The sequence below is a fragment of the Folsomia candida genome, unplaced genomic scaffold (assembly GCF_002217175.1).
Source record: "Folsomia candida strain VU population unplaced genomic scaffold, ASM221717v1 Fcan01_Sc010, whole genome shotgun sequence".
NCBI classification, from domain to species: Eukaryota; Metazoa; Arthropoda; class Collembola; order Entomobryomorpha; family Isotomidae; genus Folsomia; species Folsomia candida.
In genome coordinates, this window is record NW_019091202.1 from 4082407 (window position 1) to 4099405 (window position 16999).

General features: G+C 35.8%; 3 protein-coding genes across 7 annotated transcripts; 1 reads left to right on the plus strand and 2 right to left on the minus strand.

Annotated features, from left to right (window-relative positions):
- Nucleotides 1–1461: 1461 nt before the first annotated feature.
- LOC110854545 lies at nucleotides 1462–9598 on the minus strand. Of its 2 annotated transcripts, XM_035855282.1 has the most exons (3): nucleotides 9243–9598; nucleotides 2601–2775; nucleotides 1462–2204 (listed from the first exon to the last, which is right to left on the minus strand). In XM_035855282.1, the coding sequence occupies exons 2-3, from the start codon at nucleotides 2760–2762 to the stop codon at nucleotides 1656–1658; spliced, it is 711 nt and encodes a 236-aa protein (XP_035711175.1). In that variant the 5' UTR covers nucleotides 2763–2775; nucleotides 9243–9598; the 3' UTR covers nucleotides 1462–1655. The 2 variants fall into 2 exon arrangements, with proteins under 2 accessions (XP_035711175.1, XP_021958678.1); XM_022102986.2 differs by lacking the exon at nucleotides 9243–9598 and having other exon boundaries at nucleotides 2601–2911.
- A 794-nt stretch (nucleotides 9599–10392) lies between these two features.
- Nucleotides 10393–12755, minus strand: LOC110854546. 4 transcript variants are annotated; one of them, XM_035855284.1, is made up of 3 exons: nucleotides 11594–12755; nucleotides 11359–11471; nucleotides 10393–11219 (listed from the first exon to the last, which is right to left on the minus strand). In XM_035855284.1, exons 2-3 carry the CDS (start codon nucleotides 11419–11421, stop codon nucleotides 10659–10661), a joined length of 624 nt encoding a protein of 207 aa, XP_035711177.1. In that variant the 5' UTR covers nucleotides 11422–11471; nucleotides 11594–12755; the 3' UTR covers nucleotides 10393–10658. The 4 variants fall into 4 exon arrangements, with proteins under 4 accessions (XP_035711177.1, XP_021958680.1, XP_035711176.1 ...); XM_022102988.2 differs by having other exon boundaries at nucleotides 11573–12755; XM_035855283.1 differs by having other exon boundaries at nucleotides 11291–11471; nucleotides 11594–12722.
- A 101-nt stretch (nucleotides 12756–12856) lies between these two features.
- On the plus strand, nucleotides 12857–14961 carry LOC110854586 (glutathione S-transferase Mu 1). Its single transcript, XM_022103046.2, has 5 exons — nucleotides 12857–13017; nucleotides 13180–13311; nucleotides 13707–13895; nucleotides 13964–14056; nucleotides 14410–14961. The coding sequence occupies exons 1-5, from the start codon at nucleotides 12973–12975 to the stop codon at nucleotides 14623–14625; spliced, it is 675 nt and encodes a 224-aa protein (XP_021958738.1). The 5' UTR covers nucleotides 12857–12972; the 3' UTR covers nucleotides 14626–14961.
- The last annotated feature ends 2038 nt before the right edge of the window (nucleotides 14962–16999 follow it).

The window sequence follows — 16999 nt, forward strand, 5'->3', positions numbered from 1 at the left end:
ATACCATCAAATTCACTACTTGACGTTCCAGGCAAGAAATAGTGACAAAGACTTATGTATTACCTAGTTTAAAAACCTAAAATAGGGTTGCATGATAAAATTATGTAAGAAATGTTACAACCAACTACGTGAAATGAAAAAGCCGTGATATTTGACATAGTTTTAACGAGCACCTCAAATGGTCAAAATTTTGCCGTCAAATATAACATGTTCACAGAGCTGGGACAATCCAGATTAGGGATTGGTGGATTGGTAATCCGGATTAGGGATTAGTCAATCCCTAATCCCTAATCCAAGCTTTGAAAATATTGAAAATAGTCCACCAATCCCCAATCCCGAAAAAAAAATCATTAAAATCAATCCCCAATCCAACAAAAATTTCCAAGCTAATCCCCAATCTGGATTGGTCATAGATCTTGGTTTAGTTTTGAATTGTTTTTCACCTGCACGTTTCAAATTTCCCTTAAAATTACCCAGTGCATTTGACTTTTTAAAATTTTTTACACAAACAGAACCGGTTAACTACTTAATGTGTTGTTATTACAGCTCTAAAATGATTTAAACTGGTTTAAAATAGTTTTCTTTTACTTCATTTCTTGACGTGAAATGATAAAAACATTGTTAAAAAAATGAATTAGAAAACAAAACATTTACACAAAATACTTAAACTTAATTGGTTAATCCAGACTGCTATATTTTTGCACAAAAATTAACCTCTTTGTCTGATGAACTGGTTAATGTGCTGTTGTAATAATATGATAATTTAACATTAATGTGTTGAACAAATTTTCTTTCAATTTTTCATTCCCTTTACTTTTTTTGTAGGGTGAAATCATAAAAAAAATGTTAAACACATTTATTAAGCAAAATAGCAGTGAAAAATAATCCCCAATCCTGAAACTAATCCAGATTGGCCAATCCCTAATCCCCAATCCAAATAAATTTTGTAAAGTAATCTAATCCGAAACCAATCCAATCCCCTAATCCATGCTTAATTCTAATCCCCAATCTAATCCAAAAATTTTGGTGACCAAACCCCAATCCGTAATCCGAAAAAAATCAACTAATCTCCCAGCTCTGCATGTTCAATTTTTCTCTAAAACTTGTCTAAAGTGCATGAAGAAACAATTAATGAAAAGATACATTCTCCTAGAAATATTGCAAATTTTAGATTATTAGCAATGCTAATTTAGCGTGTTTCCTATTTAGCGTATATACGTTTAGTAATTTATGTAGGCGCCGCCGAAGATATTTGATCAACGCGCCGCGGCCGCCGACCAATATGCATTTTCACGCCGCCGCCGCCGCGTAAACCCTCGGTGTTGACCTCTGACACATATGCATATACATCTTGTACAATTGCTCTGTTTATCTTCTAAATGTGCGCATTGTTATTACGTAAAATTAAAATCAATTATGGTCTGCGAATTTGTTTCAATATTTACAATCATTACAACATTATTATGTAGGATTTAGTACAATTTTTTAATACGCTTTGTTTAGCAGTCTTTTCAATAAGTCACATATATTCGCAAAGTGGTATTGTTAATATGTAAATTATGTTTTACGCAAATTTTGTCATGTTAAAGATTGATACACGATATAAATATTTTGAATAATTAATAGTGAGATGCGTAAATATGTATTATGAATTTCTAAAAAAAATCTAAAAATTCATTTCCGCCAACGGTTTTTTTATCAAGTTGTGTCATCGCTTGCAACAACATCCCCAAATATGCGACGATACTGGCCCAATTTCTCACCTGGAACTGATGCCCTTCATCCTCTTGTTTTCTTTTCTTAGCAGAATCGTACATCTCCTTTCGAACGTTGACCACTTTTACGGCTAAAGTTAGCAACTTTGCGACTGCTGCAAAGGGGACACTCTGTCGTCCATCATCGGTCAAAACTGTGGCCTTAGTCAGCAACCCCATCGCAAATTGTGTAACCTTCGTATATTTTCCAATTCCTGCAAAGCATTGGGCTAGCTCGTGTTGAGAAAATATACCAGTTTCATGAGTTTTTGCCAAATGTTTAAATTTTTGAAAAGCCTGGGCAAAGACGGCATTGAATTCCTTGGTTCTGGAAAGGTAGAGAAACCAGGCTTCGAAGAACTTGTACTCCGCCGTGGCCCCACTGATTCGAGGATTTGGTAATCTTTGAAGTTTTGGATTGTCTCGGTGCATCATTGCTTGGGCGTGGGCCTACAAAATTTGTTAAAGTTTTTGGTGTTTAAAAATGAATGAGGTAAATGCATTCTTGAAAATACTGTCAACCTTTTAAAAAGTAAATGAACACCAAAATTTATACTGTAACGCTTCCTATTCTACATATTGTGGGTGGGGTTGCGTGTCCCGATCACACCCACTTTCGCGGATGCCCCTTTATTTTGTGACGTCGTGCAATAAATTTGTAGTAGAAACTCACTTTTTTATAAGAATTATGAATATATTTATTTACATCAATACCGACTGAAAAATAATGACTCTACAAAAATACTCGTATTATAAATACGAGGGAGAGCTACATAGTTTATGTAATTCAGAATGCATTTATTGTTCAAAAGCGTAACATTAATTTAAAGAATATCGATCACTTACGTAAGATTTTAGATGTCCTTTGAAACTACTATCGTAATTAATTGTCCTTCCAGATTTTGTCCATGTAGCTTCAGCCTGGGTTAGCTCACGCCCGTTTGCATAATGTTCATATAAAACGTTGTCGATCCCATAATTTATCACGTATGCAAGGACTTCCTCCATTATGCGTGGTTAGCTTTTAAAGAAAATTAACGAATTTTCTAATCGTAATTAGGTGCAAGTTTGATTTGTAAGGGAACAAAAGACGGAGCAGATATACTACATAAATTGGTATGTACATATATATGCATGCATGACTGACAAACTCTTGCAATCATGGATGAGCTATGGGTGCCACTATCTGCCACGGTATCACGTTTATCAGAGATAAGTGATTCGTCATTGTCATTAGAATTGTGAAAACGTTGCTTGATTTATTACAAACAGCGCAGGGGCGGGAAAACGATACATATCGTCGTACTAATTCATAAAAGACCTAAGTGCAGGCAATGCTAAATTCAGAAAAGACCTAAGTGCAGTCGGTGTTTAAATCAGAAACGACCGAAGTGCAGTCGATTCTCAATTCAGAAAAGACCTAAGTGCACAGAAAAAAAGTAAAAAAAGACCTATGTGCAAGTATGTATTTACATATGGCTAAATCTTGCCAAAATGATTTTTCATATATATCGCGCGATTTAGCCATAAGTAAATACATACTTGCACATAGGTCTTTTTTTACTTTTTTTCTGTGCACTTAGGTCTTTTCTGAATTTAGCATCGCCTGCACTTAGGTCTTTTATGAATTAGTACGACGATATGCAACCCAGATTATTTTTGGAACACCTCAGTTTGAACGGCAAACTCTTCAACAACACCTTTTAGTGCAAAATTTCTATAGATGCGTAAAATTCATAACGTCAGAAGTTCGTCGACGCATAGGTAAAGGTAGTCGGTCAGTTTAGCGAAAACACTTTTGGCGAAAAACTTTCGCCAAAAAATAATCCCATTTGGCGAAAAACAAATTCCATGCATTTCACCGTACGTCAGTTTTATTTTACTTAAAGTACCTTCTGGCGAAAATAATGTCGCATTTGGCGAAAATGAGGATTTTGTGAAAATCGTAACTCATGAAGAGCGTTCAACCCTCTGGGGATCATCGAATAAATGGATTTGTGACGGGACGTTTAAATCATGTCCAAAAATATTCAAAAGGAGTGGTCAACTTTACGCAATGCATTGCATTTAAGAAGCAATTGACAACATAAGCCGAACACGCCGACAATGCGTTCCAATGGTTTATGCCCTTCTCGCTAAAAAAACAAAGAGTGGTACAAAATATTGTTTGAGTTTATAAAAGCTAACGTCAGAAACTATAATCCTTCAAATCGAGCCTTCGAGGCTGCGGCAATTGATACTATAAAATTCGTGTTCACAGAGACATTAATTGAGTTGGTTCCACCTTTGTCAAATATTTTTAGGAAAGCTCAAGAATTAGGCCTACAATCAAGCGATTTGACATAAATAAATGCGAAATTTAAATTTCGCCAAATGTACTTTTGCGAATTTTCCACTTTCGCCAAATGTGACAATAATTTCGCCATTTAGTACTTTCATGACAATTTTTTACCACATTGGCGAAAATATTTTTTCGGCAAACTGGCTTTCGCCAAACTGACCGTCAATCAGTTTCGCACTAAACGCTTGTACAGAGTTGAGTACAAAGTCTTACAAACTGATGTGGAAAAAAATAGTTGAACATGGTTTGTGTCCCGATTGTTCGCTCGTTATAATTGTTTAGGACGGGGTGTTGCTTTATCTTATCAGAATCCAATATTTACTCACGTCGCGACTAATTTGTTGGGACATGTAGTAAACATACATATTTAGTGCAGAGAAGAGAAGTTCGATGGGCGGAAATTGCACAAATACATACATACAACTAATCCATGGTTGATTTATATGGATAAGCATGCATGTAATGTATTAATAGGCAACTCAACTCAGGCGTATTAAGGATATTATATTATTTTAGACAGAAAATAATATGTCAAAACACTGGATCAGGGAGTCTTTCACATTAGTGTTGTTGAATTTCGCCATTTTATAGCCCATGCACTTTTGTTTAAAATAATAAAACCAACAACAGCCGTCTCCACTAGCCTCGCAGTACCATTTGAAATCGTACAATCACACTACTTACATTGTTGGAGGAAATGCCATCAATGAAAAACCTTACATAAAGTCCTGTTATTCATGTTTCATGATGGGACTTAATAAATAATTTCTGAACTCAAGAAATGGTGAAATATTTATTGAAACAACAATTATATACAATCACCTAACTCGATTTTTTTACCCTCGCGTTTCGACTTCGGTGTGTCGTTGCTTTTGTTTTTTTCTTTTGGGGTGTCTTTTTGTTTCCATACTTACAATGCAAGTCTTTTACGTGTACAACTCAGATCTTGTTGGGACCAATTTTATTTTGTTAACCACAAAAAATAAGCGTACCCGTATTTTTTCATTTTTCCTAATGCGCTAATTTGAGCGCGGGGCGCGGATTTTAAAACATTTTTCAGCCAAACCTCGCTTTTTAAAAATTCTGTAAATTTTCGAATTTTGGCACGAATCTAAAAATTCGAAAACATGTCTCTTCAGAATGACTTACTTGACTTGTGAAAAATCCAATTGTCTCGAAATTTGAATTTCAAAATTTTTTGCCAGTTTTTGAAATTCATTAAAATTATCAACTCCTTCAAATTTTAAATTTTTCAAAAAATAATGCATGTGAATTTTTCACAAGTCAAGTAAGTCATTCTGAAGAGACATGTTTTCGAATTTTTGGATTCGCGCTAAAATTCGAAAATTTACAGAATTTTTAAAAAGCGAGGTTTTGGCTGAAAAATGTTTTAAAATTCGCGCCCCGCACTCAAATTAGCGCATTAGGAAAAATGAAAAAATACGGGTACGCTTATTTTTTGTGGTGAACAAAATAAAATTGATCCCAACAAGATCTTAATACTCATAATCACTATTTATAATAATACACGAGCTAATACGGCGTGAAGATTTATTTACATACTTAGTTTAAATATTTAATAAAATAGTTTAATAAATATAATCTTTTTAGTAGTTTTTTTGTTAGTCATATATACATAAATATGTACATGTACATATATTCGGTCACAGGTTTTGTTCATAAATTATGTTAAGAAATGTTAAGGAACTACAATAGTAACGCATCCTCAATACATTGTTTACTGATATCCCAAAAAGCCTGGATTTCCTCAATATTTCCATAAATGGTTATTTTATCCATGCGTGTCATCGCTTGCAATAAAATCCCCAAATATGCGACAATACTGGCCCAATTTCTCACTTGAACGTGGTGCCTTTCATCCCCTTTGTTAGTCTTATTAGCAGAATCATATCTCCCCTTTCTGACATTGACCACTTCAGCGGCTAAAGTTAGCAAATCTGCGACCGACTCGAAAGGAACACGTTGTCGTCCAGGATCCGTTAAAAGGACAGCCTTGGTCAGCAAACCCATCGTAAATTGTGTTACCTTCGTATAATCTTAAATTCCGGCGAAACATTGGGCTAGCTCGTTGGACGAAAATATTCCAGACTTGTGAGTTTTAGCTAAATCTTGAAATTTTTGGAAAGCCTGGGCAAAATTAGCGTTGAATTCCCCAGTCATTGAAAGGCATGTAAACCAGGCTTCGAAGAAACGGTACTCTGCAGTGGCTTGGTTTACGCCAACATCTGATAATCCTTTAAGTTTTGGATTGTCACGGTGCCTCATCGATAAGGTGCGATCCTAAAATATTGGGAACTTAGAGATTTGAGGTAAATTGAAGTACTTGCACCGTCCAAAAATATTTCCTCATTCAAAACTGTTTCAAGGCAACATCCATGCATTACGTCATCAAACAAACGCCAGTTTCGAGACCACTCATCCAACCCTTCTCCATCCTGCTCATGTTACGCTTAAAACGAATAAGACACATAACCCAAAACCACCCACCCACCTTTTCGATGGTGCAATGTATGGACGCTTCCTTCGTGAATTAATTAAGTCGCTTACTCTACGTCTGAGATGCCCTTCGAAACTGGGGTCGTAATTAATAAGCTTTCCAGTTTTTGTCCAGGAAGCTTCAGCCCGGGTAAATTCCCCGCTATTCGCCTTATGCAGGATATTATCGATCCCATCGCTTATCACGGCACCAAGGATTTCCTCCATTATGGATTGTCTCAAGACAAATCTATTAAGGGGTGAAGCCAAGCGAAACGCATTTGTGGATATATGTACGTATGTCCCTCGTTCGTCCGTCAGTCCGCCTACATATATGTCTGTATCCGTCATATCTGTAGAAAGGATCAGCATTTCGACATGTTTCGGCAACGTGTTTCTAATATTTGAAGCATGTACGAGTTCGAAGTTGGGCGTTGTAAGTCTCAACGTTACCACTCCACGAGATGGGACCAACACTTTACATACGTCTAAAGTTCTTATTGTTAGTTCGACCGTTTATGTAAGACGTAGTTTGGGGAGAGAATTTCATTTCTGAAATGGTTTTGACATACATATGTACAGATTATGATCGTGTGACCGTAAAGACGTCGTCAAAGTCTGTTAAAGTGAGTTCTGTCATATGGATTGTCAGTGGGGTTGCACCGGGTAGTGGTAAATACTACCCGGTTCTCGGCCTATAAAATGTTTGCCGGGTGATATTCATATATTAAAAATAACGGGATTGTTTCTACTTTTTCAAAAATTTGTCAAGAATTGTCACACCACGATGTCTTATCTATAATCGCAAAATCATTTGGTAAATTTGTGAGGCGGCTAAAAAATTTGTTTCTTGAAGGGATTCGAATCCCGTTGCGAAACAAATGTTGGGAGACTTTCGAAGTGATATCTTTAGAATCGATAAAAACGTCTATTTTAATCTTGTTTTCATCGATTTTCGCAATTTCTCTCCTGATGATCACTAAGACGAGTTTGCGAAAAAATAATCTTGCGAAAAACCTATGGCTTTCTAGCAAAAGCTTTTAAGAAATCTTGCTAATTTCTCAAAACTTCGAGACATTCAATTGACTGATTGCAAATTGGTTGACGTGAGTGCTCAAAGTAATTCTAAAATTTGTGTATAATTTCCACATATGTAAGTGTCCAACGGTCTACTCATTCTTTACAAATATGTACATTATTTTATACCCCGTACAAAAATTCATAATTTTTTGTATGGTTTTGCATTTCAGGTGATAAAATTGAATATATAAATTACCCGGCGGGTTAGACCGGGTACTCAAGTATACCCGGCCGGGTACCGGGTATCCAAAAACAGGCCGGGTATTCCGGTACCGGGTAACTACCGGGTACCAGGGGCAACTCTAGTTGTCAGTAACGAAGTAAAGTCAGGTAAAAAGTAAAGTCGGGTAAGTTCAAACTACACGGGTCAAGTGCCAAATAGGGTCGAAAGGACACCTGGGTGGGGTGACGTAATACAATGATGGAAAGTGTGGAAGTCCACGTGGGTGTGCCATAAAGACAGTTATGCGTGGCTTCACCCCTTTGCTACATTTCGTTCTCAACTCTTTATTACGTTTCGTGATATATGTACGAGACCGGCAGTTTTTATTTGAATTATGACCAGCAGGTTCTCTTGATGTGGAATGATTCTTCGAAAGGGCATCGTATGCATGGGTAAACTGTGGAGGGCATAATCTGCTACATATAAATCAAATACTACATGATATCGTACATATTTATCAGGGATTAGGACATATGTATGTACATAATTACAGCACAATTGTTGAATTATTATATGATTACCTAGGAATAGTTGAAGATAATTGTTTGGTAAGACGTATGTATGTAGTGTTTTGTATGATGACGCATTGATCAACGTTGAATGTCTAATCAGTCACGTAGAGGTTAATGTGGCATCACATTTTATGACCTTCTCTCTTATGCATGACAGTAATGTTTTTTTTTGCTTAGAAACACTCAAAATTCCTGATCCTAATCACTAACACAATTTAGTATGAACATGCACAGCACAACTCGTACAAATGGCTTCTTTAATTTCGTATTACATAAATGTATAATTATCTACAACATAAAGTTGAAATCAACAATGACACGCAAATTTATTCAATTATTTACAGTAAATACAAAATATTTAGCACTTGTTACAATTTTTTAATCATACATATTTTAGCAGTACAGGATTTTTAAGAAAGCACACACACATGTTCGTGCATATTCGAAGATTCATGTATAAGTTTAAAAGGTTACCTACTCGAAATTGATGGATCTCGCCGAACGTTTTTCCATGAATAATTAATGAAATGTTTTTTTATAATTGGTTTATAAATGCTGCTTAAGTAATTGCCTGAAGCCACTCCCGTATGTGCGTTTAGTGCAGTTTATTTCGTTGCATGCATCCTTAGTTAGTATCGTTAAAGAGTTTACAAACGAAAAACAGGGGGCAAGCTTCGTCAAAATCGTAACCTTCGTAACGTGAATTGCGGTGACAAAATCGTACCCCGCTTACAAAATCTCATACATAACCGTCGTAACGTATTAAACGACAAAATATACTAAGTTCACAATAAATGATGAATGCCTCATTATTTTTAAGAGAGTGAGTGACTTACGTCAAATTCCTGATGTCCGTCGAACTTGGAGTCATAATTAATAAGGCATCCACTTTTTGTCCATTTAGCCTCAGCCCGAGTACCTACACTCAAAATAATCTGGTGTCAATCCAGTGCGGTGTTGTCACATATAGACACCACGCGGTGTTGATGCGGGCAATTAACACCGCGCGGTGTCTATATGTGACTTCACCGCGCTGGATTGACACCAGATTATTTTGAGTGTATGTTCGTTTCCGTTTGCCCAATATTCGTATTGCGGATTCCTGTGCTAATAACGTTGCCAAGAAATTCCTCCATTAAATAATACCCAGTAGCTGGATCAGAAGGAACAATTATAGCATTGATTCCAGGAGACAGATTATGTAAGACTGACCACTTCCTGATGTGGGATGATTTTTGTGTAGGGAATCGTATGTACATATGTATGTATGCATGGATAATATGGATGAATAACCTACCTACTCTCCATTCGCACACAATTGAACTTTGACAGAAATTGAGAATTCTGAGAAACTACGGCACTGCCAATCTCAAACGTCCTCAAAGCGTGCTGACGGGGAACTTTGAGACTGAAAGTGCCGTAGTTTCTCAGAATTCTCAATTTCTGTCAAAGTTCAATTGTGTGCGAATGGAGAGTATGTATGTATAAAACAAAGAAATATAGGCTGGACACTTTTGTAGTTAACGCCCATCAAACAGCGATATGTATATTTACTACTGTGCTAATTAAATAATTAGCTTTTTAGGATTAAAAATGCTGCCTTTTAATGATGACAATATTACTTTTGAATCATGTCCAAAATTTTTTAAATCGAAGAATTTCAGTTTTTCATCCTCATTAAGGTGGGTGCAGTTTTAGAGTATTTATGGTAGCAAAATCTTATTTGAATACTTATTTACATATGTGTTTTTATTTTGTGGGCGTTGCAGGAAGAATTATTCTGGGGGATTTGTTTCGTCCGCTTGTTATGATATCGCAGATATTATATTTACATATTTACATATCAGTTATGAGTAATTAATTCGTCGGTCATAGTGAAAATGTTGCATGATTGACTATATACTGATTTGCGTTATATATTTCCTGATGATTGTTTGAGGCGATGTCCTGTTTCATCTGGTGTAAATTTTTAATGAGTCAAGTTAATTAATTTTTGCGGACACATACTTTGTAAATTTATTTACCTTTGCAATACTTTGAAGATTTATAAGTAAACATGATTTTAAAATGTAATCAAATATTTATGTCAAGATTTACCAAATTAAATATGTAGGTATTAAACATTTACTACGTATTTAACACAATTTTTGTCATACACATATATATCGACTTATGTATAAATTAATAGGCAGTGTCCACGATTTATGTTTTACGCATATTCTGTCACGTCAAAGAATTCCTGGCAGAACTCATTACCAAATGTAGCCATCTGCCCATAAGATTGGATTCCCATGCAGAATTTTTTTATCAAGTCGTGTCATCGCTTGCAACAAAATACCCAAATATGCGACGATACTGGCCCAATTTCTCACCTGAAAGTGGTGCCCTTCATCCTCTTTTTTTCTTTTCTTAGCAGAATCATACATTTCTTTTCGCACATTGACCACTTTTACGGCTAAATTTAGCAAATTTGCAACCGACGAAAAGGGAACACTTTGTCGTCCAGGATCCGTTAAAACAACTGCCTTAGTTAGCAAGCCCATCGCAAATTGCGTAACCCTGGTATAATTTCCAATTCCTGCGAAGCATTGGGCCAGCTCGTCGTGCGAAAATATGCCAGTTTTATGAGTTTTCGCCAAATCTGTAAATTTTTTCGAAGCTTGGCTAAAGACTGCGTTGAATTCCCCAGTTCTAGAAAGATAGAGAAACCAGGCTTCGAAGAAACGGTACTCTGCCGTTGCGTCGTTGAGGTGAGTATTTGAAAATTCTTGAAGTGTCGAATTGTCTGGGTGCTTCATTCCGTTGTAGCGGATCTAAAAATGTAATTAACTTGAGGACATTAATTAATGGATAATGTACATATCCACATAAATGCACTGCTTACGGAAGAGGACAGATGTCCTTTGAAACTGTAATCGTAATTAATACGCTTTCCACTTTTTGTCCATTTACCTTCAGCCAGGGCAAGTTCCCTCGTGTTACTCCAACTTTCGTGTAAAACATTGTTGATTCCATCACTTATAACGGAACCAAGGGCTTCTTCCATTAAATAGGAGTTGTTAGCTCTGAAGGAAAAAAATAGTTATTGGATTACTCGGAGTTTCAATGGGAAAACGTATATAGAAAAAGTTTGCTTTATTTGGTAATATTTCTAAAAATTAATTACTTAAAAGAAAGGACAAATTACGTATGACTGGCAAGTTCCTGCTGGGATGATTATCACTGGGCATGGATAAAATATCTGTGGATGTATGGTAAATATTTGTCAATTTTTAATACATACATAATTAGTCTGTACTAATCATTGGGAAAATGTTAGATAAGTCACTGATTATAAAAGAATACGTTTAAAATAATTGTTTGGGACGAGGAATATACGTTCACACATATTGTTTTAAACAAATGATCACGCACTGACCAAAGTTCAATGTTTAATCAGTCAAGTCACGATTAATTTGTGCGGACGCATGCACGTATAATGAACATATTTACATAAGGTCAATTGGCAGAAATTGCATACATACGTATGTAAATATGCATACATCAAATCAGGCACAAACCTTGATTACTTATGATCCATCAGTTAAAATCAGCATGCTCTCAGACTCGAACAAAAAATTGGATTCGTTTCCAGTCGTAGTGGAATCATACATAAGTGGTATAAAAGGCGAGCATACATATGGATGTAGATGTTCAATTTGCATACATTATAATACAAAAAACTGTCACATTTATGATACGTATGCATATATTTCTGTTGAGTTGTACAATGTCCAAGACATGGAAATATGCAAATTCGCGGCATTATTATAAATATATTTCATAGATACATATGTAGGTATCTATTTTTGAAACGTTACATTCATTGATAAGACTCATGAGGAATTAATCTAAATCAAGGGGGCATACATAAATACATTGCACGTGTTCTGCAAACGGGGATAAGTACAGTGAAAAATCATGTAGTTACATACATGCAAAACTCTACTAGACTGGTATTAAATAGTTTGCTTCAGACCGGTACATTTTTAATTACTGGAACATTACTAAATAAAATTTGACAAAATATTGATGATTAAAATTGAAAAAAATTGGCCATTCTTACCAAGCGGAGGAAACGAACCCGACTCCCATTCCCTTCAAAGGGAAAAATCTCTCATTTTTCAAGTTTGACCTCAAAAATTTTGGCAAATTCCAACCATCACACAAACTGTCTCAAGAAACGTTGGTTGTATTGACTTGGACCACATACATAATTTTAAAATTTTAACCGAATTGAAGGGTTACACTCCACACCATCGCATTGTTAGAGTGTATACAAATCTAACTATAAATATGTAAATATGTTATTACCGTATATTTGTGAAGTTCCACCACATTCTGTTTGTTCAGCCCCTCATGAAATAACGACCTTGATACGTAATGTTGTATATATTTAGCCGCTCTACAGACTGATGTATACATTTAATTATTAAAACTCCGTCAGTCGTGTTGTTGCTGAAATTGGGAGGAAGAAATCACTGCATATTACGTTTTGCAAATTTCGTTTTAAATTTAGTGAGAAAGATGTCGAATTCGAAACCAATTTTTGCATATTACGACATGCGTGGGGTAAGCATAAATAATATCAGAGTTAATGATTTAATTACACATAGTTGAACGATAGCATTGTTATAAAGGTGTCAAATTTTTATATGACTGCGAGTAGTAACTACTTTTTACATCAAAGTTCACAGGATTGCAAAAAAGTGCAAATTTAATTAAGTCTTTCAGCTAGGGTATCCTATCAAGTTGGAACTTGCTTATCTTGGGATTGACTACGTCGATAAGCGATACCCCATAACACAAGCTGGGCTGGATCAGTATCGCAGTGACAAGGCAAATTTGGGTCTGGATTTTCCAAATGTGAGAAATAAAATTGTTTTTTATGACTAAATAATTTGAGATTTTAAATTATTCACGCAGTCATTGGTAACTCGTAAAATGGGTGCGTTTCATAAAACAATTTTACAAATTATTAAAATGAAAAAAACGCCCTTGATTTGACCAAAAAATTGTAAGTTACTTTTCTCCTTCTAAATTTTGGCAAACCTTTGTAAAGGTTTGAAAATTTGCAGAATTTACGGAATTTGTAATGTTACCAAACACTGTGTGAATTGCGTCATTGAGTGATTCGTAAATATATTTAAGTGATGATAGAAATTAAAAAAAAAAATTAATTGACAATTTTTAGAATGCCATAAATTTTCAGAAATTAAAATACCAGAAATTGATAAAACAGTTCTTTAATATGGAAATAGGTGCCGTATTGGAAACACGGCGACATAAATCTAACCGAGACTCGTGCAATTTTGAAATACATAGCGCGCGAAGAGGGTGGCGGGAAATTAATGCCGACGGACCGTGTGGGCCTGGCGAACGCGGAAATGTTGGAGGGTGTTCTGTGGGACGTTTGGTGGTTCCTAATCAATCGATGTTACCGTGACACGGTAACAAAAAAGCTATATTTCGGCTCGAAAATTATTATGTAAATACATAATTATTCAAATTTGAGTAGGATGACGTAATCGAAGAGTTGGGCGAATCGCCGGCAAAATTTGAAATGCTGGATAAGTTCCTCAGAAATAAGGAGTGGCTTCTGGGTGACAAGGTTGAGTTTTTTAACACTATTAGATTATGTGATTTTTTATTATGTAGTTATACGTGTGTAGTTACATATGCAAATTAGTACTGAGGATGAATGTGGAATATTATACCCAAATTTTCAAAAATTGTATGCCCATACATACACATGTTAGACAAATTTTAGCAAGAATAATTAATCAATAAGATTAATACTCAAATTTGTCATATTTTATAATAATTGTGGATGAGTGGATGTAAATAGACGGATTACCCATATATGTACATAAGTTAAATAAACCTCATTTAAATTCTGCAGATTATGCAAATTGTACCTTCTACACTGTGGTAATTTAATAATATTCGTATGCGTTACTCTAGATTTCGTACGTGGACTTCATGCTGTACGAGATTCTCTACCAGTACAACGTCTACGATTCCGAATATCTCGGCCCCTACGGCGCCCTGCTCAAACTGAAGGCCAACTTTGAAGGGCTCCCTGCAATTAAGAAATTCATGGCGTCGCCGGAGTACATGGCAGCCCCGTGTTATCACCCCTTGTACATGAGGTACAAAGCGGTTGGACTCACTTGCTAGATAAGCCGGGTTGACAAAGGCTCAATGAAAATAAAAATATTTGTACATTAAATAATGGTGGTACTGCTGCAAAATATATAAAATTTCCTGTATGCATATAATCGTTATTTAGCGTTAATCCTAAGTACTTGATCAAGCCAACCACAAAACTTTCATTTATGCCCGGTAATCAAAACAATATAGTTAGATATGGACAAAAAATGGTATTCATTTGCTTTCAGTAGTCGCAAGTCAACGGTACGATTGGTATAACAGAAGCGAACGAATTTGTACATGTTTGTGAAATTTGAAGCTAATAAAATTGGCAAGCCTGTATGAGTTGTGCAATGTACAAGATATGGATATGTATGGAACATAATTGTAAATTAATCATCTCTTTAGGCAACATGACTTCATAAAACTGCACGCTAATTACATACATACTGCATCACTATTAATTAATTACTTAATAAATCACTTGGTCAAATATGTACATTGTATGTACGACTGAACAACAAACGTATTGTAAATAGATACATACAAGTAGTATTATATGGTTATAAACACTCCTCAATAAAAAAATCACCTTAGGTGAGTTCTAAAATCACTCCTCATGAGGAAGATGAGTTCTAAAAATAGATCACCAAAGATGGCTTCCAAAAGGGGTAGTGCAGAGACCACGTGACATATGAGCATATGTGTTTTCATGAGCAGATGTGTTTTCATGACCAGATGTGTTTTCATGTGCAATTACTATATTAAACGTAATTTTTTATGCGGCGGGACATGTTGTATCACCCCAAAAGTCTCACTATACCCCAAAAGTCTCAAATCACCCCAAAAGTCTCACTATACCCCAAAAGTCTCAAATCACCCCAAAAGTCTCACTATACCCCAAAAGTCTCAAATCACCCCAAAAGTCTCAATGTACCCCAAAAATCTCAAATCAACTCAAATAAGGACAACGTACAATGAATTATTGATATAAACCTTTATTCACAAAAACAAAAAAACATACAAATTATTTCGAACCTAGAGAACTAAGAGTAGTAGATGAGCTAGCAATTGATGGTGGCAGTGATTCAGTAACGATAGCTCCTTGTTTGATAAGTCCTGGTATTGATGTAATAGGCGGTGTGTCGTAGATAATTGCTCCTGTTCGATATCCAACAAGCACATCATGCATTGGCTGTGACGCAAGTTCGACGGCATCATCCAAGGTATAAGGCTGATCGTTTGCTAGGGCATCTACGATTTTAGCTCCATGTTTAACATAGCCATGCAGTTCACCATCATCACCGTGAATTAAAACTTCACTTCCAGAAATAAGTAAATCCATTGCGGCACCACCGGCAGCTCCACCCACTGCAGCACCTGCTGGACCAGCAGTAACAAGACCAACAACACCGCCAGCGATAACACCAACAGTTCTTGAAGCAGATTTCATGGATTCATCTCCTTTTTCATTTTCTCCCATTGCGTAATGAATTCCCCCCTTGATGTGTCCCACTCCTGGCACTTGATCAGCAAAGTCCTGTACAGCGTCCAAAAATTGTTCCTGATGTTCTCTAGCTTTGTCCAGGTCCCCACCGATCGCATAGCCTGCAGAAACCAGCTGAGATACAACTGGAATCCCGCTAGTTTTGTCGAGAAATTGTTCTTGAAGTTCACGAGCTTTATCCAGATCATTTTGGAATATAAAGTCTTCTTGTGTCTTTCTAGCACCTTCTAAATCACCAGTTATTGCGAGGACAGCAGATTTAGCTTGAGATATAATTGGTATACTATTAATACTTCCCATGTTTACATGTCAACGTCGAAAGTAATACTGACGTATTTATAGTGTAGGGCTTGATTTATAGTGTGGTTGATGTATTGTATGCCAAGCGCACACGTTATTTGCTCCTTAAGTACTTTTTCAAGAATGTTCCCAATGGCGATAATAAGGGCAGTATTGTTATTAACTTTGCATTGGCTATTTGAATGTTGATTTTCAATTACAGCGTAAAAACACATTACAACAAAAAAAATCAAATTCGTTACTAATATTATGAAACTTAGCCAAAATAGGTCTTTTGGCGCCCAAAACAACGCCATCTTTACTCGTTGAAAGTCAGATTAAGACTGATGATTTAAATAAAGAATTAGATCAATTTAAAGGCATTCGTTGGCTAGTTTTACAAGTGACAACATGTCATCGTTTTACATTCACCTGGAAAGCAATTCTTCGTATAATCATTTCCAGGACAATACAGTAACAACGTTTAGGAATTGGATGAGTACTCCTATAATATTAGAGCCAAATCAATTCGAAATAGCTCTGGTGGAATGTTCCTATCCATCTACACCAATTCAATTTACTAAAGGAACACGATTATTCAGATTTCAGAAAGAA

What these genes read in the sequence shown, in the direction of transcription:
- LOC110854545 (XM_035855282.1), bottom strand. Translation starts at nt 2,762, where the DNA reads ATGGAGGAAGTCCTTGCATACGTGATAAATTATGGGATCGACAACGTT. An exon ending in AAGGACATCTAAAATCTTAC is followed by an intron (nt 2,205 to 2,600) that starts GTAAGTGATCGA and finishes CAAATTTTGTAG; the next exon opens with GCCCACGCCCAAGCAATGAT.
- LOC110854546 (XM_035855283.1), bottom strand. Translation starts at nt 11,452, where the DNA reads ATGGAAGAAGCCCTTGGTTCCGTTATAAGTGATGGAATCAACAATGTT. An exon ending in AAGGACATCTGTCCTCTTCC is followed by an intron (nt 11,220 to 11,290) that starts GTAAGCAGTGCA and finishes TTACATTTTTAG; the next exon opens with ATCCGCTACAACGGAATGAA.
- LOC110854586 (XM_022103046.2), top strand. Translation starts at nt 12,973, where the DNA reads ATGTCGAATTCGAAACCAATTTTTGCATATTACGACATGCGTGGG. An exon ending in ATCGATGTTACCGTGACACG is followed by an intron (nt 13,896 to 13,963) that starts GTAACAAAAAAG and finishes AAATTTGAGTAG; the next exon opens with GATGACGTAATCGAAGAGTT. An exon ending in AGTGGCTTCTGGGTGACAAG is followed by an intron (nt 14,057 to 14,409) that starts GTTGAGTTTTTT and finishes GCGTTACTCTAG; the next exon opens with ATTTCGTACGTGGACTTCAT.